The following is a 25,691-nucleotide window of genomic DNA, read 5'->3' on the forward strand; positions in this document are numbered from 1 at the left end:
AAGCCAGCAAACCATGCTTTGTGGCAACCTTGCAGAGCCAAAACTACCTGTTGTGCAATAGGCTGACAGCTAGAGAAAACACGAGAAATAATGAATGAGTAAAAGCCAATTATCCCCCTTCAGTGGCATAAATAAACTATCCTGCTGTTCTTACATGACCTCGTCTACTCTGCTGCAACACTCTGCCTGTCCTGCTTTTCCTTCTCTCTTTCTTTGTGCATGTGTGTGTCTCTATGCTTTTGCCTGCCAGCATGAACAAGCTCTACTGGACACACACACACACACAGCTAAACGCACACATACACACAGATACACATATTCACTACTGCCTGCCAGTTTGTATATGCGCAAGATAGACGAAGGAGCAGCATGTGTGTGTACGTGTTTGTGAGCGTGTGCGTATGTGTGCCTGAAAAAGATAATACAATTTTTGGGACTCTGGCAGCATTACCTCTTCTTCAATGTTGCTATGGTAACAAGCTCTGGACCAGAGACTGAGAGCGAGAAAGATGGATAGAGAGACCCCCAAGGACACGCGCGCGCGCACGCACACACACACACACACACACACACACACTGCAAACATGCCTCCACATCAGCTTCTTCTCTCTCTCTCTCTCTCTCTCTCTCTCTCTCTCTCTCTCTCTCAGACAAAGGCTTTTCCAGCCAATTATCCAACCCCGGCACATGAAGGGTTAACAGCTGCCTGGTGTCTGTACCACAGAGATTCTACCTCGAGCCATTTGGTCTTGGCTGTAATCACTGCACACTATTCTGTAGCCTTACATGTATGCCAACTATGTGGAATAGCATTCACTCATTTTGGGAAATTGCAATAACAGCGTCTCACCACACACGCGCGTCGCATGGCAGCAGTGTGACACACTGTAAACTGACTAATCATGTACCAGCTGACCATGCTGTGGCTTTGTTCTGTAGTACTTACTGTCACTGGATTCAAAAGAGAAATCTGTGTGTCACTTAATATCATGTATTATTAATATATAATATAATATCATATATATTAGTATGTCTTTGGTAAGCCAAATTGAGTCACTCACTGACTCAGAAGAAATATATTTACATTTATTTTTGCTTCTAAACTTAAGCACAATCAATACTTTTTTCATCTATTGGCAAATCAATATTGCACTAAGGTTCATATGCACTGATGACATTACTTTGAGTCAGAGTCAACAAAGCCATGTTCATCAGTGTCATCAAAATAATTCAGAATCAATATATTGACATTTTTTAGCATCATGATCCTAACTCAGAAAGGGTATATTTGTGTTTATATATTTCATTACATTAGCCAAATTTCATGTGTAGCCCAAGCAATGTTAAGAACGAAATGCCATCTCAACATCTAAACAAATCTCCATCACCATTATTTGAAATATAACTCAACAACAACAAAAACATCAAAAAAAAAAAAAAAATCAATTAAATAACAGCTTCAGTTTTACTCAAGAATTTTTGGATCCATTTTAACCTTTATGCAAACTTGAATAGTCTGAGACTTTTCACAAACATGGGTAATCTGATCTGAGGAGTAAAACGAACCTGGTATCTTTAACTTGTCTTAAAGTGAGAAATGTCTTCAAGAAGTCAAGATTCTGCTCAAGTCTGTAGCACACAGTTTAAAAAAAATACATTTGCCTAGAATTAACCCCTCAATAATGGAACTTCCCTTTACTCTCCTTTATTTATTAGGTAAATAAAGGGGTCTTTCAAGATAAGACATGATAAGTAGATTTTCAATTTCTTCAAAGTTCTGCAGTTTCAACCTGCATTAACTGATTTTTTTTGCCACATGTGCGCAGTGCAACAAACATATTATCACCTTATAAAGTTGTTGTGGTGTGTTCACAAACGGTTGCTTAATTATATATCTGGCAGGCAAAGAGCAATAGTGACAACAACATTAGCTTTCTTTTGAAGTTTTGTTTCTGGCCACCTGATGAATGTAAGTCCATTTTTTTTTTGGTCCTGAGGGAAACATCTAGCTTTTTAGATGAGATAGGTGCTAACTTTGTCTGCCGGCTGTTTGGTGCTGGGCAGGTCGTATATTGTTGGATTAACAGATCTTTTTTCTGACAAAAGCAAACTAACCCTAGCTCTGAACCAGAAAAGCAGATGAGAGAAGTGAACTGAACCAAAACATTAAAGTTACAGGCCATAAAACCAAAACAATGAGCTGAAAGATGTGCTCTGTTCAGCCCAGGTGACCAGCTGAGTTGGCTAACAATTCACTGTGGGTTCATCTCTACAGGCAACACCTTCCACATTACACAGTCATTTGATCCATGGTTAATAAAAAAAAAACAAAAAAAATTAGTGAAACTTTAAAGCTTTATTTATTTTAATTTTTTTTCAGCTGTCATCCCATATGGTGTTTTAGACTCACTTTTAGTAATTAAGATTTCTGGCTGAATAAAGGAAAATAAAGTATCACATATTGCATATTTAAATTATAATATAAATATAAATTTAATATTAATACAGCAAGCAGTTGAAATACACAGGAGTGAGTACCTCAAAAACAGCCTAGATCAAATTATTACTGCAGGATCCAAACAATGCTTTGAACATTTAGCTTTCTTATGCAATATAACACCTTATGTAATTCATACCGAGGTTGTGACTTTTTAAACGTGTAACCACCTAGACCAGATAGCTGTCAGGGATATTATGTGAGCACTTTATTCAGTCACTGCAGGTGTATGGATATCCTTAGTCATTTAACTTATCCCTGGGAAGAGCAATCTGGCCCCAGAGGCACCAACTTCAGCAGTTATACAGAGGGTACAGCACAAAGCCAATGGCTCCACGAACCCAGTGTGCTGACAGGTAAGATGGGTGTGGGGGATACAGGTATCATCTTGCTTATCCACACAAATAAAACCAGGCCAGGCTGGTGTTTGTTGACCTCTCAAGTGCACTCAAAATGTAGTGCAAGTCTGTCATACGGGCCACGGGCTGCTTAGGCTGAATGTAAATCATCAGCTGATGGATTTGGTCTTTCCTAACAGCAGGTCAGATTCAATACACTCTACACTGTATCACTATCAGATCTATCACCACCGAAAAGCCCTGAGGTCTCTGTATTATCACCAGCACTGTTTACTTTGCATACAGATGACTGCAGGAGTATAGCCCCTAATATGTTCTCTCTGAAATACTATGACGACAGCGTAATCCTGGACACCTTTAAGAGGCTCCTGAGTGCCGCCAGTGCTTTTGTTACCTGGAGAAAAAAAAGCTATCTCGATCTGAAAGCATCCAAAACAAAGGGAATGGTTATAGACTTGCTGTGTATCCTAACACCCCCATCAAATTTTACAGCAGATAGCCAAACCCTTGAGCAGGTGGGCGAATGTAAGTACTTGAGCACTATAACTGGCCACAAGCTTCACTTTTAAGAACAATGGTAAACAGATCCTCTCAAAATGCCAAAAGAGGCTCTTCTCGAGAAAAGGCAGGTGTCTACATTTGAAAAAGTCCGTGCCACAGACTTTTTACAGATGTTTTATTGAATTAGTGTTGAGGTTTGAGATCATAGCGTAGTTTGGATCTCTCTCTGAGCCTGAAACGAGACTGTTAGTGGAAAAATTCTTGGCCAACATCTGCCCAACCTCACAGTAATTTACAAAAATTCAAAAGTTCTTTGGAAATACCTGCATTCTCAAACAAAATACTTCACACTAAGTAGAAACTTCTGCAAGTGAGTCATACATTCAGCTCCGTGGCTTTTACAGCTAATGCGAGGAACAGACTATACAATTTTTTTGTCTTTTGGGATGATCAGTTTTCCAGATTAGGCGATCATGCAATCATACGTTCTCCCTGTAAATTTGTCAAGAGACATGACTGATTACAAGTTGGACCCTGACCAGTCAACACCAACAAAATCGTTCCTCATTCACTATGCCATTCTTGTGTGTGGAAGAGCGATCTGTGCTTTGTTTATGTCCTGGTACACGTCATAAAAGTTGTCAAACTAGGGATAGACATAGATCTGTTGCTTTTCAAAAAATCAAGTTCAAACAAATTTGAAATAAGATGTAATTAGTTCAAATTATTTTGAATCCACCCTACACAGAGAGCTTTATGCTAAACTTATTGTAGAATTAGTGGTGTTCTGTCCTTTCATGGTGTCTCTGCTTCCTCATTTCTTTGACTAACTTTACTAAAAGGCAGTTGCATTGTACACTCAGCAAACCGCCTCACCCATATCAATGATATCTCTATTTATGGTGTTGAATCAAAAATGCTTCCACAGATTATTTCTCAGATGGTTTGGTGTCAGGATTATCTATTCAGCAGAGTTCGCTAGTTTTTTCCATTAGCAAAGAGGATAGCTACTGCCAAATTTACTGCTAGGGCTACAGAGCACCCAGAGGGTCAGATGGAGAGTGCTTTTAAGGAACACCCCCTGGATGTACCAGGTACAGCCTACTGCACCTGTACAGTGAGAAATTGGAAGAGCAGACATGAGAGGACATGACACACTAGCCTTTTTGTCAGGATGTCCCAGATACTGCATTGGTTGTCTTCCATTTTATCACACTACATGGCATAAAAATGAGCAATTGTGGTGCCTGATGCTCATTTTTGTTCCAGGTGCCATACGTCTGCAGGTTCGCCCCATCATCAGGCCGATATTGTTTAGTCTAATGTAGTTACTGTATATCCCCCTTCGTCCCTGCATCCATCCAACAGAATCTCTCTCATCTGCAAAGACTGACGCTCACAGCTCACTCTATGAGCTCATGCAAGCAAAAAACACTGCATAAAGATGAGCTGTTAAATCTGTGGAGCCACTGTTATGATAAAGGCTACTACAATCTCAGTCTCAATCAGTGCGTGGGATAATAGGTAAAATTACATGAATCTATTGTACAATAGGTTCTTCCTGGCTTTAGACTTTCCCCACGCAATCCAGGGTTAGGAAAAAAATTTTAAAAATGGAAAAAATTATTTGCTTACAAGATGTGACTGACCTGCTAATATGAGCAGAGGTGAAAACAAGCCAACTCAGTTATGTGGTTCATCTCATCAAAACAATTAAAAGATAAGTCTCAGAGGGGTAAATAATTATTCTTTTTTTTCTTTTTCTTTCTTCCTCTTTCTGTCTAGACTAGCAGAACTGTACCTGGGGGCTCAAGGAAGGGGCCTGACAGAATAGCCGTTGTTTTCTAGGTCAGTTCTTCCTGCATGGCAGACCATCAAGGCCACCCACGTACATGGTCGCCACACTGGGGATATGATGTTTTGAGAGGCCTCGTTCTTCAGCAGATTCAGACAGACAAGGACTTTGTGTTCTGTTAGTGTGAAAACGTCAGACAGACCTGGAATCTGTTTTCAGTTGTTATCCCTTCGCAGGCACAGGCTGGCTGGCTCACGGTGATGTGGCTTTACACACTTACACAGCCAGCTCCAGAAGGAAAAAAACAACCGCCGATAGTGTAGATTCAGCATGAGAGATCAGTTTTTCAATACATGTCCAGTCAGTGTAATCCGGCTCTGACAAGAAAAGATTTTCAATTTGATCCATACTTCACATTTTGGGAAATACGCTTATTTGTTTTTCTTTTCTAAAAGGTTAGATGAGAAGATCGATACCACTCCCATATCTGTACGCTAAATAAAAAGGCTAGAGCCGGGAGACCATTAGCTTATCTTGGCATGAAGACTGGAAGCAGGTGGAAACAGTTAGCCAAATGACCAAATGTAAAAAAAAAAAAAAAAAAGAAGGAAAATCTGCCTAATGTTAGCAGCACTTGTAAATTTCCCTAATGAACATGTTTTATCCCAGCTAAGAAGCACATAATCAAGCACATAACTTCACATAAAGCCACAACCTGTTGTTTTGCATGTTTGTTTTGGTATGAATTAAGCAAACACGATATAACATGTTAACAGAGCTTTACAGTTGCTGGTAGGTGGATATTTCCACCTTTGAACAGAGCCAAGCTCTAGCTTCATATTTAGCACACAAACAAAACAGTGATGCCAATTTTTTTTTTGTCTAACTTGCACAAAGAAAGCAAATAAGTGTGTTTCCCAAAATGTTAAACTACTATGTCTTGAACTGATTCTATACTGGTTCAACATTATGGGATTCCATACAAGTATGAATGAATGAATACTGTATTTTTTATGATTTCATTTGTGTGTTTAATATCTCGTGGTGTAAGTGTAGCTTCGGGAACTGAGTCATTGCTAAAAAATATGTAAGAGAAGTGAAGATGTAAAACACTGTCAGAAACAAGTAGTTATCTGCAACTCATCACCTGAGATTATGAGCAAAAATATCAAACTCGACTTGAAAAGCCGGTCGGCAAGTGAGCAGGCAAGTTGCAAGTATCCCACACATCTCAAAGGTGACTGAAAGGCTACAAAGCAGCAGCAGTGAATCAGGCGGCTGCGAAACAACAGCCCTGGCCTTTTCCAGGAACCAGTATTCCTTGAAATCACAGTTTCTCTCCGTGACGGGGATCTAGGTGGAACCAGAGAAGACAAAATGGGACTGATGGCCAATCTGTTATAATTGAGGGAATCACAATTCATATTTACTTATGATTTATCTGTTACATTTCCCACATCACCAATGGAGCACCAATTATACAAAGTCTACATTGCCTGTGTAAAACTCTCAAGAGTTCATAAGTAAAGCCATATATGTAACACTATCTTAAAAAAAAGAAGCTTTTCTGACTTTTTGGGTCCCGCTGACAACTTCTGAAAATTCCCCAAGATGATAAAGAAAAAAGAAAAAAAAATCACCAGAAAGTAATTACAGCTGGAGTCTCAGCACAGCACTGAGTAACATTATAGAGATCAGCTTTTAGTCTCTAGAAATAGGAAAGTAGAACATTATCTCTGACTAAAATAACAAAAGCATGATATTCTAAAATAAATGAGGACAATATTACAAATCCCCACGAAGCCAAAAGACTTCAGACTGAAGGATTTAACCTGATAACATGGTGATTATACTCAGAGAACAAGCGTGATAGAAGAAGAAAACCTGAGAGAAATGAAAAGAATAAAGGAAGACCAAGCATGGAGGAGGAAGGATTGAATTAGCAGTGTATGGAGAGATGGTGGGAATTATGTGTTTATGTTTGAGAACTTGTGGGAGGTGGTATGTATGTTAGGCTTTGTGTTTATATGTTGTTATTTACAGTAACATTAACAATTTGACCTGGTTTCTTTCTTTTGAGGTTCAAGTCCCACAGGGTCTGAGACTATTGTTTTTGCTCAGGTTTAGCATCGTTATTATTCTCGCCCTGCTGTTTCACAATTCCCCCCCGAGAGCCCGGAGACTTGTGTCTAACTACATATCTAATGATGTGAAAATGCTTCATAACAAATGCTACTTGTATTTGCCTAATGGTGGCGCTAAAAATAGAAATCACAATGGAGATGAGTTGAGATCAGTTCGACCGACGAGGGATTTTTCCTCAGATGGTGTCGTTTTAAGGATTTTTTAAAAGGCTTGAAGTGGAAGTACCCAGTATCAGGTGACCTCTCAGATAGATCTTGCCAGAGTTGAGAACCAGTGCGCCATTCTCTGCACTACAATTACACTACAGTGACAATTCCGTAGGTTAAGTGTGATTAGGTTGATGTTAGCACCACAGTATGTTGCTACTTGTGTCTAGTTAAAGAATTGAATTCATCAACCTCAAACTCCCTTCAGGAGACTGCGTGAGACCAATAATCTATATAATTTCAAGAGGAGGAGGGAAACATGCAAAAGCATTGTAACAGAAAGGGTATTACAAAACATATAAATGCTTTCTTTCTCCTCCAGTCTACTGAATAACGCACTACAGGCTAGGGAGAGGGAAATCATTATGAGAACACATCAAAGAGATCATTTGAAAGAGAAACTAAGAAACACCACTAAGGAGATGCTGGATTATGGACAACAGTAAACACAAACAGTAGGACCAACTGAGCACACACATATTTGTTTGTATAGTGTATGGATCCAGTGAGCGTGTGTGCTCAAGGATATCTCTGTCGAATACAAGCCCTGCATCTACATGTCCTAACATAGACCCGTCTCTTTCTGCGTCTCATCTCTTCTTCCTGTGGCATGAGTGTGTGGATACCTGAAGCTCGAAGAAGACTTAAAGAGGGAACGAGGAACTGTCCGCACGCCACCCAAACGGCATCAGGTCTAATTTTACAACAGCTAATCAATGTCCCTTGGACTACTTTTAAAAATCATGCTGATGAATCAGTCCTCAGCTGACTTCATCCGTCATCGTTTGTGCGAGAGCCAAACTTAATGAATCTAAAAACACAACAGAACCATCAGATACACAAAACAACACCTCGGGATCAATACGCATTTAGACAGCCAGGGCGTTGTTACAGATGCGCGTGCACATACACACATAATGCAAATGCACACACGCAGTCGTGCGCGGGCCAGGCTCACGCACACTTAACATATTGATTGAGCTCAATGTTAGCCTTTTTCTCCACTAGCTCTATGGGCAGGGTGAAGGCTTACAGCTTGCAGCCGGTCCTCACCAAACCACTGCCATCTATCTACAGGTTAATGAGCCACAACTTTACTACTACTCATTACTGTGCCTAGCGGCGGTGTAGCCCGGATTATACACAATTATACAGAATATTCTGGGATAACAGAATAGTGTGTACCAATAACTATCAATGATCATTAAGCAGCAGACCATGGAGGAAAATGAGCAACGTACACTCCTCTGCTCATGTTTATGACTGTTTTTTTTATAAAAGAAAAAGCTCAGGACTGCCATGGTGTTAAGCCACTGTATTACATATAGAATGTGACTATTTTTGCATAACAAAATACCTGAACATGTAGAGGGTTCTTTATGTTTGAAACAAACTAGTTTGTCCAATCAATCTAAAGGCAAAAGCGTATTTACCTGTTCCGAATGGCCACAGTGTTTGACTGCCATGGCCTCGTCTGGCAGCACCAGACTACCTCCCCCGAGGTGGTCCTTCAGAAAGTCTCTCCTTCATTGTTCATTGATTGTGTTGCACTCGGTACATACAAAAAGTGACGGAGAGTAGTTGTATGAGGAACGAAAAAGGTGAGGGGGAGGGAAGTCAGAACCCTGCTTTACTTCCATGCTTTCAAGACCTAACTGATAGCTGTGTAAAGTGGGCATCGTGGTCGGATGGTCTTTTTTTTTTTGTGGAAAATTACAAAAGTCAGACGCAGCGCCCCCTTTCGCTGAGTTGCAAAGCACTTTGTTTCCAACAATTAAGGTGGCCTTTTTCGAACAGCCCTAACCGTGCGTTTTAGTTCCCTAACCTTAACACCACTGTATATGCCTTGCATGGAAATTGTAGATCATAAAGAACAAATACTCACTGAACGTTCAAAAAGGTTTCATTTACTCTCTGCACAATCATCCAAAATCAGTGTATGGTCAATGCAACATTAGAGTTTTTCTGTGATTTTGGGATGTGAACCTGGGACACCAGAATTGCACACATATGCTTATACGACCATTCACCACCCTAACCCTCACATCCCCACTGCATTACGCACTGTATTTCTTTTTGCACTGGCGCCAAAAACTAACACTGTTTGCACTATTACCACAGTATTCTATTTCATTTACACAATGTATTCACTTGATCTATTTTAATGAATAAGCTAAATACAGGATAAAGGTATTCCACACCGTAGCAGCACTTGCAGGCTATTGAAGTCTACTCACAGCTGAACTGTGGCTCCACTGTAACAATACTTGCACTGACAGAAATATTCAGATTCTGCCTGGGCTTCAACCTGTGTACATGACAAATGCAAACATGTCTAAGGTGATATAGGGAGTAAATTACAAGTGCTGGATAAGCACGGGGAATTTTCTTTTGAGGGCATGTGTGTCTATGTACGCATGCTTGGAGGTGCAGACTTGATGTGGAGAGTTCTCGGGGAGAGAGAATAAATTTGGAGCACTGTTAGCAATACTGGTTATAGTTAAAGGTTATGAAAGCAATTCCTCTACGAGAAATGTTATTTGTAGTCTGCTGCAAGCGGTTTCCTAGTTTCAAATATACATAACAAATGAGATTTTCTTTTCTTTTCAAGGGTAGATACAGGACCTTAATAGCAACTCCACTGAGGAGGAGATGTTATAGGGCAATATTTACCGTGAATGCTAATGGCCATCACTCAGACACCCCAGGAACCCAGCATTGGAACCTGCAAAGGACCCTGAGACTAAGACCGCACACACAAAAACACAGCACAGACATACCAAGACACACTGCTAAAGCCAGAGAAGCCAAGAGAGATGGAGATACTTGAAATCACACATTCACACAGAAAATGGATCTCTGTGTCCTGCTGGCTTTCAGGCGGACAAATTGTCTGCCTGTAGATAATAGAGCCTCAGAAGCAAGGATGAGGAGGCATCCTGAAATTCATCTATTCAAAAAAAAAAAAAAATGAAAAGGACAGAAAGAGAAGATGCGGAAAGAAGAAAAAGTCAGAATGAAATAGGAGAGAGAGAAGAACAAATCTCGACAGAGTAATGGAGATAGGAGAGACTCAGACAGAGAAGGGGCATGTTAATTAGGGAGTAGGTTGATAACAAATGTATTAGCCGGCCTCTGAAGGAATTCAGGGCAGAGGCAAGGAGAGGAAGAGGGTTGGGAGAGATAGGAAAAGGTTAACAGAAAAAGGAAAGAGAGGGAAGACGCTGATGAAAAAGGCAGAGGGAGAGACAGAATAATTATGAATTGGTTGATAAAGGTAATAAATGTCCTGGAGCAGGAGTGACAGAGACAGAGGACACAGAGGAGCAGTGGAGAAGAAAATGAGGACTGGGATACTCTTAATAATAAACTTTGAGCATTGAATAAAAAAGTTATTACCGCTCTTATTTACTAACTTTGATGACTCTTTACTTGTGAAGTAGTGGCGTCAGAAATGATTTTCTCCTGCTGCGAAGAGCGGGGCGCCCTTTCGAATGCTGCCTTGACAATTTTGCTGAAAACAGAAGCTACGTAGCGTCACATCCTTTCATTACTAGTGAAACAGATACACTGGAAGAGCAGCACGTACGGTTAATAGTGTTCTATTCTAACTCATTTTTAACTACTAGCTATCTTTGAAAACTCAGTCAGAAATTGTTGCGTACAAGAAAAAAATTCCACTTTTTCCTCTACAAGAGAACGGTGATAGATATTATTTCAGATAAATTACCTTAGATTTTTCCCATTCATGGAAAAATCCAGAAATGTCTAAAGAAACTCACAATTCATTGCCAATCTAGGGCTTTCTTTGAAGAATGGTGCAGTGACGCTGTACACTATCTGCATCATCAGTGCACTTAGAAATTGTGAGTAAAAAGCAAAAAGAACCTTGAAATAACAATTTTAACATTGTTCAAATATATTTTTTAAATTTTATACCACAACGAATTATACTAAGGGATTCCCCGATTATTCAGTAGGCCCCTGCATCGTGATATATTTTCTGCCTAAAGATCACACTAGGTGTTGCCACCTAAAATAACAAAGACAAGTTTAATGTAAAAAGTACATTTTTGTGCACTTGCTGTGGGATCTGAATTAAATATTGTGCTTTACTCATTGAAGACATTTTCCTTAAAAAATGTAAATCTAAATATTAATATTTCCATTCATTCCCAAGTGCCAGACCATTTAACTAGAATTCCCTTTGGCTCTTCCCTTCCCAGACATACGCACACACTAAGCCGGTCTTTGGGGAACTCGGTCCTCTCCTTCAAGGGAAATAAGAACCACTAAAATGTCTTCATTTCACTGCTTGGTAGTCGTACTTTGTTTAATGTAGTGAAAATAATTAAACCAAAGCAATTATCATAATATCTCGCAAAATAACAGAGAATCTGAGAATCTTGCTCCACATAATGATACAATGTAACATACTGCAGGTGTTAAAGCATCTTGAAAATTTCAGGGTTTGGTGTCGGGTTTTTCCTCCATCTTTGGCAGTTCCCATGAATCACCTGTCAGTCAAACAGTTCATACACTGCACTTTCCAGAGATCACTTGTCAGTCAAACAGTCTTTTTCTTCAGTTTTTCTTTGGTGGAGTTAGCTTTTTCTATATGGCACCCTTTTTTTTTTTCTTTTTCTTTTTTTGTTCTCTCCAGCCATGCTGCTCATGCTCATTACCCACTTCTTCTTCAGTTTAAGCAAAACTAACTACAGGCTTTTTTTCACCTGAAAAGACTTACCTGCCTGACATCAAGTGTTTACAGCAGTAAATCAAACAACTTTAATAAACTGTCAGCCATTTAAAAAGCTAAGGTGCTAGAGAAATCTTTGAAAGAGAACAGTAAAACAGCTGTTTATGCAAAAATGCTGCAGATAAGATTGTGAATCTCCTTTTTAAAATGATCCATTTAATGTAAGCGTTAGCCAGTACAGTGTTGCACTGGATATACAGTTCTGCTAGTGGCCAAAAATGAAAACATCAAAATGTCGCAGTGAAACATCTCCTAAAGTCACGTAGGACATAGCTGTTCCTTGTCAAAAATGCAGGTGTTGTGTTTTGATAAGAGGATCATTAGGTGAAGTGCTGGCAAATGTCTTTAGGGTTCTCATGTTAACACTGTAGACAAATTACAGCCAAACACACACACACTCTCCCTCCCTCCCTCTTTTTTTACTCTCTGTGTGTCTCTGGGTCTCGCTGCCTCTTTCTACCCCGTGTAAATAATGTAATTTGTCATAGACAGGCCTCCATGTAGGAGATGACCTTTAGAAACCTCACAGTAAATTGGCCTCGGCTAGAAGAGCTACGTCATTAGCCCTCTCCATCTCTGTCTTGCTCTCACCTCCTCTATGTCTCCCTGCTTTCAAATTCAGTCTGATTATTTCTGGTTAATTTTAAATTCAGTGTTTAATCTACTGTCCTGTGAGGCTAACTAGGCCTCTGTCTGTCTCTCTCTTTTTATAATATGTGCCGTAGTCACAGACACACACACACACACACACACACACAAAACCGAATGATAAAGCCCTGTTCAGAGTAATTTATAGGGGATTTTGATTGGCTGATATGTTAAAGTGTAGTGTTCCCTTTTAACACTCTCTCTCTTTTGTTTTGTGTACATGTATTGCAAAATCTGCGTGTAGTGAAACAGTCAACTGGTCTGCAATGTCTCTGCTTCTTTGAGATAGAAGACCGGTGACCTCTCAGTAAAGAGTCCTCCATCGGGTAAGGTAACCTGCCTAGCTAGCTAGAATAGCATAGCATAGCATTAGCTGTGTCCTGCTGATGAAAACCAGCTAACATTAGCCTCTCGTGGGTGTCTTTATCTTCAACGTTCTTTTCCAAACGAAGCATGGTGAAATATCTTTTTTTTTTGGTAAATTCTAACTGCAACCTATATGATGGATTTTTATCCATTAACTTCAAATATAACAAATGTCTCTATTAGAGAACTATAGCCTTCTTTGATATTTTAAAACACCAAGAACTGTAATAGCTTTAATTTAGCTGCTAGTCAGTTTTGAAATGGCAGGTACAGATAAAACATTTCAGGACATGCAGATGAAATAAACAAGCAAAAAGAAAAAAAAAGAACCCCTGAACATAAAAAACAAAAAGAGATGAAAAGAATATTCATCATTTTCCAGTTTGTTAAACCTAACACTCAGTTCAGGATACTGGAACGACTCACCATTGCTCCACTGCATAGGAAAGCACAGGATGTCAGTTGCCTTTCATTCTTAAATAAATAAATAAATATTTAAATAATTAATGATTGTACCCACCAGGGCTGTAGTCAGGATTTTACAAATATGTAACAGTACGTTGTGCCGAATTTTTGTATTTATTTTGATAATAGATGGTAGTCTCATCATTCAGGCCTAGAACTAGTTTCAAAGACATTGTTCCAAGGCCAGGAATAAAGGTCTAGTGGGTAAATTGTGAATCCCTTATTTATCTTGTCTGCTTAAAAGTAGTGACATTTAAATATGGTCTATACTAGAATTAAGATTATAGTTACTGCAGTATGTAAACTCCCACCTGCTTGCTAAAACTCCCACATTCCAAGTAAAAAAATACAGAGAACATGACCTCAGGCTGTGTGTAAATGACGGACGTTTGGAGAGTGTGTGCCTCTGCCAACAAGCTGGTCAGAGTAGGTGGAAATGCAAGTGAACATAATCCATTGGAAACACAGAGGACACTTTCCCTCCGCAATAATTACGGGTAGCTGATTGGTAGCTTTCCGTGTGCGGGACGAGAACGGGTTGACAAAAGTTGACCTTTGCAGGACTCTGCCGGAAGCGTCACAATGCCTTGGTGTTTTTACCATAATGCTGCCGGACAGAATGAGGCTACTAAAATGTTTAAGTTCAGCAGGCTACAACAGCCCACTAACAAGACAACTCACGCACATTTATACAGATATGCACAAAATAGGTATCAGCAACATTGCCAGTGCCAACTACAGCAGAGGGGAGAGAACTAGTAGCACACTAGGTTCGAGGCAGGCTGAGTGTGTGTGCGCGTTCCTCGAAAAAAAGGAAAAGAAAAAAAGAAACAGTGTGTGCGTCAGTGTTTTTGCGTGCGTGCGTTATCATTCCTCAGCACCATGCTCCTCTTGGCAGATGGCTCTGCCAACCTCGGGACCTGGGGTGTGTGTGTGCTTGTATGTGTGTGTGTGTGTGTGTGTATTGTCTTGGTATCTTGGGGGCACAAGGGCAGAAGCTACCTGGTGTTGACTGCCAAGTCTCTCGCTCTCTTGTGCTCTCTCTTTTTCTAAACCTTCCAACTCACACACACACACACACACACACACACACACACTTGCACACACACAGACTCCTGCTGATATGCCTCGCCCAGTCACGACTTTTAATGCGTATGTGATTCAGTTTAGTTTTTTTTTATTAAGGTACAGCAGTTAAACCTGAAATTTACTGTCGTATTTCGATGATAGTGATTATCTTTACTCTTATTTGGATTACCAAGCTTATTATTCTTACTGGGAGCAGCGGAGCAGTGAGCATCTCCCTACAGAAATATACTGAGCTCCAGTATATCTGGACAGTAGGTCAATGTCAGATCTCAGTGAAATGACATCATTTCTTGTTATCGTGACACATTCGTCGACCGTCTGAGTTAGTGTTACATAGCAAGCCCTCTTCTTCATTAACTAATTAAACTAATTACTAATTAAAAATTCAGGCAACTCTACTTCAAGCAAATACTCGATTAACTAATTCTTAATTAGTTCTAACAACAAATTAGGGAATGTAATTTCAAGCAAGCTCTTCATTAACTAATTTGACCTATTACCTATTCAATTCTCACAGCAAATGGATGGATATTATGTGAGGCATATAGTTTAATAATTAAATAAATTAATTACTGAATAAGCAAAATATCATTTAAAAAATACACATTTTATACTTGCACGCACTTCATATCGTGATGAGCAACAATGTTCAGACACCGTATGCTGACAGATATCTGATGGATTTGAAAAAAACTCTGCTCATTTTCCCATAGTTTTGTCCCTCTCCCGGTGTTGTGGGTTTGATTGTGGTTCAAAAACTCTACGGCAGCTCAAGCGCCTCTTATCTCTCCTTTGTGTATTGTCTGATAAAGAAAACAACGCAAAACGTAATCGTTAAAAAGGCATAAAAAAGGACTCTGGAGTGATAACTACACAGATAAGTACGAGCATTAAAAGGTGGGAAACACTCTGAAGACAATGACTCTGCCAATATTTGAACAGCAGCTAGAAAAGAAGCCTGGTGATCTGATCCCATGGGGAAGATCCGGTACAGTTATGTACATTATTTTGCTTTATTGTCTAATTAGTAGTTACAAGGTTTTCAGTCACATCTATTGACAAAGCAAATGCAATTCCTGCACATCATTAATTGAAAATAATATCTTTAAATAGTGCAACAATCTCCATTTCAGCTTATTTGGTTGACAAAATAAATCTGCAGCAGCTTATATCCGAAATCTTTTCAACAGCTTTTGGTCGGTAAACTCTGTATCTTCTAGTCTTTTGATAAAGATATTGCAGCTCAGTGGAGGTACATCAGCTACACTCATGAATGACTTTTCACCGACTGCCCTTTGGTCCTCAATTGATGTTTGTCATGGTAATTTGTGGGTGAATTCATGTTGTTGTTTTTTTATTATACTTTCATTATCTATTTGAAATTTAGTTAAAATGAAAAGTTCATTTTAATCTTTTAAAGACTAAACCAGAAAAAAAACAAGCCTTTTTCGTTTACGATAAATGATGAAAAATATGTGATGGTCTAACTAGAGGCTTGAGGATTTTAGTTGCAGTAGTAATCTGATTTATTTAAGGATTTGATGTGGATAGTTTCCAAGTCAGTACATAAAGTAAAGGTTTGACTTCTGGAGATAATAGTGAAGTGCAATACGACAATTAGCTATGGCACCGAGACCTGTGGCCCTTTGGCTAATTATTCATGACATGATCCAACTTACAAGGGGAAAGTGTAGTGTGCAATAATAATGTGAGTCTCAAAACTTTTTTAGGAAAAGCCAGCGCTAGGGTGAATGCCGTTAACGATGCAGTTCTGAAACTTTGAAAAGCTGTCACAGTATTTACGTTACTGGGACTCTGTAAGGAGCAACGGGGCGGTTGGTCCAGTAAAGCTCCTCCAGAACCTCAGGTTACCTGCTTGCCACTGCAGACGAGACTGGAGCACGTAAATCCCACCCGCAGCTATACCAGTTCCCCGTCTGTGCGTCTTTAGCCTGTGATGATCAGATTTCATCATTTCTCCTACAAGGGGCATGTAAGCATTTGACAAGTTGAATTCCAAGCTCTGGGAACAGTTTATAACAGAACATACGCGTTACTGTGTCCTGCTGAGGTGCAAATTCTGGCTGATGAAGGCGCCAAGACCTTCGACACCCCTTAAGACGTTGCAGCATTCAAATCTACCCTGGACAAGACAGATGGCAGACTGCATGCTTCTTGACATTTGAGACACTCAGTACATCTTAAATACTTTATTCCCAAATGTTGTTGTCATCTTGAACCGTAGGCTGCGGTGTAATATTGTCAATGTTAATGTTTGTGTTAGATGGATGAGTCTCAAACTAAATTTAAGTTAATACCTTTTTGTGGCTTAGATGAGAGTTGCTTAATGTGTTCAACTTTCTTTATAAATACTGTATGGTCATACGCCCAAAGAATATCTGACAAAACTTTTGAAAAAAGGGTCAATTTGAAGTGTTTAGCGAGTTGAATTAGTCCAAGATGGTAAAACTAAAATCTAACTTGAAGACATGACTGATATTTTAGGGTCCCCCTTGCCTCTTATTTATCTTCCTCTGCAGTCACGTTTCTGAGTTGATAAAGACTGTCTTGACCGGGTTAGATCTTCCCTCCACTTCTATGGAACGGAAGTCAATTTTAAAAGCTTCCACTACTAATGTTGATGAAGAAATACAAAACCAACACCCTGAGTACAATCCCTTGAGCAGATGGCCATAGTATTGACTTTGATAAAGAGTTTAATGAAAGTCTATGCACAACCACTCATTTCTTCTCATCTTTAAGGAACACTGGGAGGAGGGACACCTTACGCTCCTTACATCTTGGTTGGGCAAAATTTCCATGATAAAGACAAATGTTCTGCTGAGGACTTTATATCCCATCCAGATGGTTACTATTCTATACTCCTATAAGACACTTAAGAAACTCAACAGATGGCTTAGCTGTTTATACTGAGAATGTGCAAACCCTAAAATGTCTACACTCCAACTCTCACCCACAGATAGGGGCCTTGATTTACTCAATGATAAAGTTTTTACAGTTGACCCCTGCCTTTGTACCACTAGTGTCACGTATACATTTAAGTGGATTAACTGTTGAACAATTAGCTTAAAGGCTCCATCTCCTTCATCATGATTGCTGAAGATTTCTGCCATCGAGGCATTTTATTATCTCTGCCACTACTTTGATGACTGAGAGCACTGCTTCGGTTATTTTACTTGTAGCATTTCTACAGATATCTTCCGCAACGTTCTAAGATCTCTAAAAACTTAACATACTAAAAAGTTGTGGGGAAAAGAAACTGTCAGCAGTAAGTGATGATGACAGATATCTCACAGAAGATACCTGTAAGAACGCAAAAACTGTGTGTAATCGTACTAGAGCTTTTCAGTTGAGAACAGTTCGCCTCCTTCACATCTCCTCTTGCGGTACGGCAAACAAATTTTGAATCCTAATATGCCACAGATGTGGTACTTGGACTGATTGTTTATGATCTTGTGCCATATCGTAATCATACTTGATCTAAGTCCTAAAAGAAACTGAGAAAATATTTTAAGTTGATTTGGAGATTCTGTTTCATCGCGATTTAGACTTCCTTGTTAAAATGTATATGCAGCTGGAAAAACACGTGTATAATATTACATCCTTTGCAGCTAGGAAAAATTCAGTCTAAGTCTGCAGTGGATCAGTGACAAGTCTGAACAATTACTGCTTGGCACAAAATTGAATAAATACTTCTGGAACACATTAAATCCAAAGCTGCTCTAATCAGTACTTTTTCACATTAAAAAAAAAAAAGGATTAAATAACTGTTACGTAAAAACTGTCAATTGTAGTGTCAAAACCAAAGGGAATATTCGCCGGCATCTGCCATTTTTCAGCTCCTGGGGGTGTTTTAGTGTCTTTGAGCTCACTGTTTTGATTTATGGCCTGGCCCAACTTCCTGTCTTGGTTCACTCTCACTGCTCTCATCAGTGTTACTTTCTGTCAAGGCAGGCAGCTGTTTTGAGCAAGAAAGCTCAAAACCCACTACGCATTACCTGCCCGGTACCAAACCGAAAGACAAAGTTACCAACTAGCAAATTGATGTAGTGAAACATTTAGCAGCTACAGAGCCAGATATTTCTCCAGCATCTTAAATAAGAGAAATTGTTGCTTTTCATCATTTCATACAATTGTTAATTGGAACATCCTTGGGTTTTGGACAGTTGGTTGGACAAAACAAGCAATTCTCTGGGAACTGTTGATGCATATATTTAACTATTTTCTGAAATTTTTTTTTTCAACACCTCATGTTTAATAAGAAAAACAATTGACAGATTAATCGATAATGAAAAAAACATTTGCAGCCTTACTCCTAATTATTCAATGACTGGATCTTTCTCAACTACCAGTGCCTTTGAAAAATGTAAAATCGTGAAACTGAAAATTTTTAGATTAGTTTTTCCAGAAAATTGGGACTGCATGTCCTCTCGTGGCCATGCTTTTTTTTGATATGTATATTTTGATATGTATATTTGATAGTTATTGATATGTGTTTGTCTGTTGTCTTTGTGGAATCAGGACAATTTCAAAAAGCACAACAATAAATCTAAAAACAGAATGGGTACATTGTTTGTCTTTTCTCATAAAAGACTTCAGAACCCCGGACAGTGACTGTTTACTCCTCGATGGACTCCAGATGATCTGACTGCTTTTACCAGCTTCTTCACACCTGCTGACAGAGCTCCCATTTTACAGCCCTGAGGGATAATTGCACCACCAGTATGGGATAAAATTGATCATTTCCAGATAGAAGACGTCCTTCAGTGTTATCTGCTGTTAGTTTTGGAGCATTTGTTTTTGAAATCTTGGCAGTTTGGGATGAGACACAGCTTCCTTTCACAGATTCTGAGTCACTGATGATGCTGGTGTGAAATATCAAGTGGAAATTTTAGCAGTGTGACGAATGACTGTGTGCGTATCGAGCTTGCACGTGTGCCTGAGCTGATTGAGAGCTTGGGAGGATTGACGGGCAGATTGAATATTGGACTGTGGGACTGAACATTGAATGCATTGACTATAAATTGACTCTGCCACCACTTTTCCCTGCAGATCCCATCTTCTCCTCTTGTGAGCTTATCCCCAGACTGAGTTTTTTATGGTCTGATCAGCATTTTTCACTTTGAACATTTTCAATCCAATTTTTACTTTTGGCTTTTTTAAGCTGCATAAAAGAAAAATTACTCAAACAATTCAAAGATCCAATGAACAAAGTTACGTTAGATGTTAACTTTTAAGTTCCAAAACACTGCATTCCATGCTGACGATATGTGTAATCAATTCCCTAATTAACTACTTAAATGGTTCAACCAATCACCATCAGTGTCAATTAATATTCAAAGCAGTCTCCCCCAGATTCCACTGCCATGATTAGCCAGCTACATGATAGGCAATTACAGTGAGGGGTGCGCAGCATTCGACGCAAGCCCTATTACAATCATACAAAGCCTTCAGATCTCTGAGCGAGAGAATGAAACAAGGAGAGAGATGGGAGAAGGAGGAGGAGGGAGAAAGAGCAACAAAGAGGAGAAGAGATGAAAGGATATTTCTTCAGGAGGAGGAGAAGGAGACCTACAGTGTTGGATTCGTTCAGATTTAACAAAGGCGTGGGGAGCTTCAAGATTGTTTTCTCTCTCATTTTTTGCCTTAAAGGGAAAATCCACTGTCAAACAGGAGCCGCATATCAATGGCAAGTGACAGACTTTTAACTCCAATCTCAGTGATTTTCATGGTTCCTATTGAAGGTGTGTGTCGCCTTTTATGCCTGTATAATCCATTGTAAAATTTTGGGAAAATACATCCATTTGAAAATAACTCTTTCTCTCCATTCTGGTTTTCAGCTTTTGGCAGTGTTATTCTCCTTATAATCTTGGACAGTTGAGTCCATTTGAACATTTATTAGCACTGAGCTACCAGCTACATCAAAGGAGCTTCCCCTAGCCGTTGGTAGAAAACACTGGTTAACAACAGACTCTGGTTTGGGAGCAGCAGCATCATGTGCTGCACTGGCTCCATTCCCAACCAAATTCATTACACCATGTTGTCTCTGGCCTAAACCATGACTGAATGTTCAGTTTAGTATAGTACTTGTATTTGACCGATTTATGGGTTCAATATGCTTGAAATGTTATTACATGAAATACTGTATAACATGTCGTCCGACTGTGTCTAAAGGCGAAAGTGTACCTGTTCCAAATGGCGACATGTGAAAGTGCTGCTTTCATATCCTCCTCAGGCTACACCCTACTTCTTCTTCCACGATTTCTCTTCAAGAAATCTGACTTTGAAATGAGACTTCTTTGTAGTCTCAACACAATGGATCGTTCAGACGCGGATAACAGCGCACACTTTCAGACAGCCTCTCCTCAAAGCCTTTTATGGTGTGGCACTTGTTTGCACATACAGAAAGTGACAGAGGTAGGTGAGTGAAGAGCATGAAAAGAGAGCTTCAGAAAAAAGTTCAAATCCTGCTCACTTTCTCACCTCTGCACACGTGTGATAGGTGGATTATTGGTTTCGGAAAGTTAAAAAAAAAACTGATGGATGCAGCCTCCCCACTTACTGATGCCCTTTGTTTCACATTGTCCAATTACTAGTTGTAAATAAGTCACATGGACTGCCAAGCTGATCATTTTTGGACAGACATTTTGATATTTGAGCATTTTCTGATGACATGCGTCTACCAACAGAACGACATTACTTGTCAGTGGCTGCCATTTTCCAATCCGCAACCACTATGGTAGGTCACAATAACTACTTGGTTAAGGTTAACAAAAGACTGTGGTTTTTGGGGGAAAAAAACAAAACAAAACCAACTTGGTTAATGTTAGTAAGGTTGCGTCATGAAAGAAACCATTGTCCATAGTTAGGAAACAGGAATCGAAAAGTCACATGATTTGTTGACGACCTGCTACATAACTACCTGATAAATCAAACAACTTCATCACATTGATGCAAAAAAACTGAAACAATATTGCCATAAAAATTCTGCTTATTGATTTTCAACATTGCCTACAACCACTTGCTACAGTGCTTCCCAACCCTGATGACTTAAAAAAAAACATTTAGTTGATTAATAGATTATTCGATTGGCAGAAAATCAATCAGTAACTACTTTGATGACTGATTATTGATCATTTCACTGATTTTTAAACACAAATGCCATTGTGCTTTTCTTTGACATATATGTTAATAAACTGAATAGCTTTGGTTTTTGTACTGTTGATAAAACAAGAAGAAATTCAAAGACCTCGGGCTCCGGGAAATCACAATGGCCAGTTTTCACTATTTTTCACATTCTATAGACAAGAGGATTGACTGAGAAAATTATCTGAAGATTAATTTGTAATCACAAGGATCGTTATCTGCATCCTTAATATCTGCCTGTAACCCCTTGTGCCAAGTTGCATATGTCTGAGTTTCGAGCCCTAAAACCTAAAAGGGATTTTCCTCCATAAACTCAATTGTTCCATATGACTAACTGTTGGAGCTAAAATTATTCAGTATTTTAGAAGAAAAGAGCAGAGATTTGGAAAAAGTCCACCAAGAAAAAAAAGAACATAATTCTCTGCATAACAATGTTTTTTCCTTCTTTCCTATTCCGTAAATCATCCTGAAACCACTCAGATTTATTTTGTGACTCCTCGGAGGGGTCCTGACCCCTGGGTTGGGAACCGCTGGACTAATACACCCAGAGGTATTCAAGACATAGCTGCCATGGTATGGACAGTATGGCCAAATCTGTGATGTGGATGCGTTTTTTGTCAAGTGTATATTGTCATATCATTCAATCCTACGTGAACATGGGTTGTTTTACGCTTTTGGAGAAAATGACCAGTGCTGACTAATCAGGTTCAAACTGCCACCTTGTCAAACCATCAGCAGCTCTTTTCATTGTTCTTTTTTTAATCAGCTGTGTCCGCACACTCCTGCGTTTTCTTCTCTGTTACAAAGCGTATTTCTGTGTGCGAGAACTATTTCCCATAAGGACCATCTGACAGCAGCAGCGTGATTGAGTGGTGGCAGGGGGAGGGTTACATGTGTAGACACCCTGAGCTTGTTGTTGAGCCCTGAGCAGCTCCACTCCAGCAGCGGGGGGTTAAGTACCTTGCTCCAGGGCCCTTCCATGGTGGCTGCTGAGGGACAGCAGTGTGTGTCACATTTCCGCTCACAGTCTCCCCGCTGGAATAAGGATTCAAAACAGCAAGTTGCCAAGTTATTGTGCTTCCACTAAAAGACTTAGTTGAACTGGAAAGGCTGACTTACATATACTGTACTGTACTATTTCAGCACTATGTGAAGAAGAAATGTTTCTAGTACAGCAGTTATCCAGCATGTAGTGAAACCTCTGTGATAATTGTTTGGTATCTTTCTTTGTTTTTATTCATCTGGAAAGCTTTCCAGAGGATGCATGGACTTCACCTCATCTTATATCACTTCCATACATACTGAAGCCAAGACTGACCAGATGAGCTTTTCAACAGGGGCATTGCACTTGCAAAACGCTTGGTGGACTGCCCTGAAACCACATGCTCGAAATATATCCGGCACAATATTTAACCAGCATACAAAATCTAGTGAAACAAGCCCAATGCCTGTATTGTTTTTCACATTTCTGTACAAAATTGCAGCGGCTTTTTAAATTTTTTTATCCATCCCTCCCCATCAACCCACAGTATATCACATTCCTACATACACTGGGGAGGCTGTGGCTCAGCAGGTAGTGTGGATGGTCCTCTAGTTTCATGCTTGGCGTTAAATGGGTGAAATTGTGAAGTGCTTTCGAAAAAAGTGCTATATACTGCAAATGCGGTTTACACTGTAGCCTAAACTGGGAACTGGCCAGTAAAATCCGAGTCCGAGTTGAACAAGCCGATTGGAATTTCTAATTGCCCCTCCATTACTGTTCATGTGTCCAGATTCTGTAGAAATCAATGTTGTGATAAATTCTATATCGTGCAGAGAAATACAATTCTGTTAAACTTCTTGCAGACGACAGCCTCTCCGTCGTCTTCTAAACCTCCAGCATCTCCTCCCTGGTGTTAAAAGGCTTCGGCTCCTCTCCCCATGTGAGTCTTTGTTCTTATGTTCTCTGCTGCATATAAAGTGACCTCACCGAGGACTGTAATGTAACACAATACAATATGGCACAGTATGGATTAGAGCTGCAATTACATTCATCATATTTGAATAGTTATTATTTTTATTGCAGATCATAGCCTGAATCTTTGAGGCCGATGCTGATATTGATATTTGGGAGCTGGAATTTGATAACGACATGGGGGGCGATACATTTTTTTCTAATTTAAATATAGAGTAAGACTGTTTGTAACTGACCTCAAACCTACTTTGGCATTTCTGTACTGCATCTTCTTGTTACTTATCAGACGACACATGCACTTAAATCAGTACACGTGCAATCAGCTAATATCAGCCAACATATCAGTTTAGCTCTATTACAGATTCATCTGTCAATTATTTTTTTTCTATTGATCGAGCAATAGATGAACAGTAGTTTGCCTATAAAATGGCCAATTAGAAGTATAGCCTGACCAATGCAGGATTTATACACCGATATACACCGATACCGATACAACTGCAATGCACTAATATCGGCCGATATATCGGTCTGATGTTTTCATCGGTCGGGCTCCAATCACAAGTTCTCAGAGCCCAAGGTGATGTCTTCAGGTGTTTTGTCCAAACACCAGCCCATTACCGAAATAATATTCCAGCTACTGTGACATAAAACAAAGAAAAGCTGCAGTTCCTCACATCAGAGAAGCCGGAACCAGAGAAAGTTGAGTGTTAAAAAACGAAACAAAAAGGTTTGCTGATGAATTTACTGGTGATCAACGAATCGACGAAGTGCGTGAATCATACGCGTCTAACCTCTATGAATCAACAAAAAAGACGCCACCGTCAGCGACATGTAAGAGGCGCAGAGCTAGTTTCAGCGTTTGATGGCCACTTCATTGCTCGACTTCGGAGATGCTCGACCAACACACATCGCAACACACATTTAGGCTCGCCCGAGCCCAACTTCCCTCCTTCTTCGCTACGTGTCCCCAGGACAGAGCAGCCCCCCGACACCTGCGCTGCTCAGGCTGGGGGGGGGGGGGTGGACTCACTCCCGTCAACTCCGGTTTACCACCAAACGTCCGGGAACGTGAGACTTTCAGGGACTAATGTTAGAGAAACGCTGTAGCACCACGAAACTTCTGTGCCCGCACACACGGGGACAGAATTCATTCACTTTTCTTCTTCTGGGTTTCTCCCTACATCCGCGCTGCTCACCGTGTCACCGCTCCGCCACAGAGCCCGGTGCGGGCTCACGTTCAAATCAAACATTCCTTAATATCACTATCACACGGTGGAAGCCGGCGTTCCGCTTGCTGTTAGTGGATGTGTGTGTGTGTGTGTGTGTGTGTGTGTGTGTGTGTGTGTGTGTGTGTGTGTGTGTGTGTGTGTGTGTGTGTGTGCGTGTGTGTAGGCAGGCTACGTGTGCATGCCTCCCGGTTCGTCTCTGGCAACAACGGCAGCTTTACGGCGACAGAGAAAAAGAAAGGCGGTTTGCAGGATTTGTCCGGAACGCACTTTGTCTGCCTCTCCACCCCCCCCCCCCCCCAAAAAAAAAAAAAAAAAAGAAAGCCTTCATTGAACATGTCCGCTCATCCCTCCTCAAAAGCCTTCACATTAAACATACACACATGCATTGAAGAAGCCAGGGGACTTACCATGGTTGTTCAAGCTCCCAGTCTCTGAAAAAGTCGAATTCAAAGAGATCCATTGCCGCTCCGGCTGGTGGTGGTGTTGGTGGTTACAATCCAAAGCTGGTGCT

At 40.0% G+C, this 25,691-nt stretch overlaps 1 protein-coding gene across 1 annotated transcript in view; it reads right to left on the minus strand.

Annotated features, from left to right (window-relative positions):
- LOC120785812 (AF4/FMR2 family member 2-like) overlaps positions 1–25,691 on the minus strand; it is a 134,314-nt gene extending 108,623 nt beyond the window's left edge. Inside the window, exon 1 of the mRNA XM_040120771.1 lies at positions 25,588–25,691. Within this exon, the coding sequence (XP_039976705.1) occupies positions 25,588–25,640 (53 nt within the window). The 5' untranslated portion in view covers positions 25,641–25,691. The remainder of the gene's footprint in view (positions 1–25,587) is intronic.

Source organism: Xiphias gladius, chromosome 23 (assembly GCF_016859285.1).
Source record: "Xiphias gladius isolate SHS-SW01 ecotype Sanya breed wild chromosome 23, ASM1685928v1, whole genome shotgun sequence".
Taxonomy (NCBI): Eukaryota; Metazoa; Chordata; class Actinopteri; order Istiophoriformes; family Xiphiidae; genus Xiphias; species Xiphias gladius.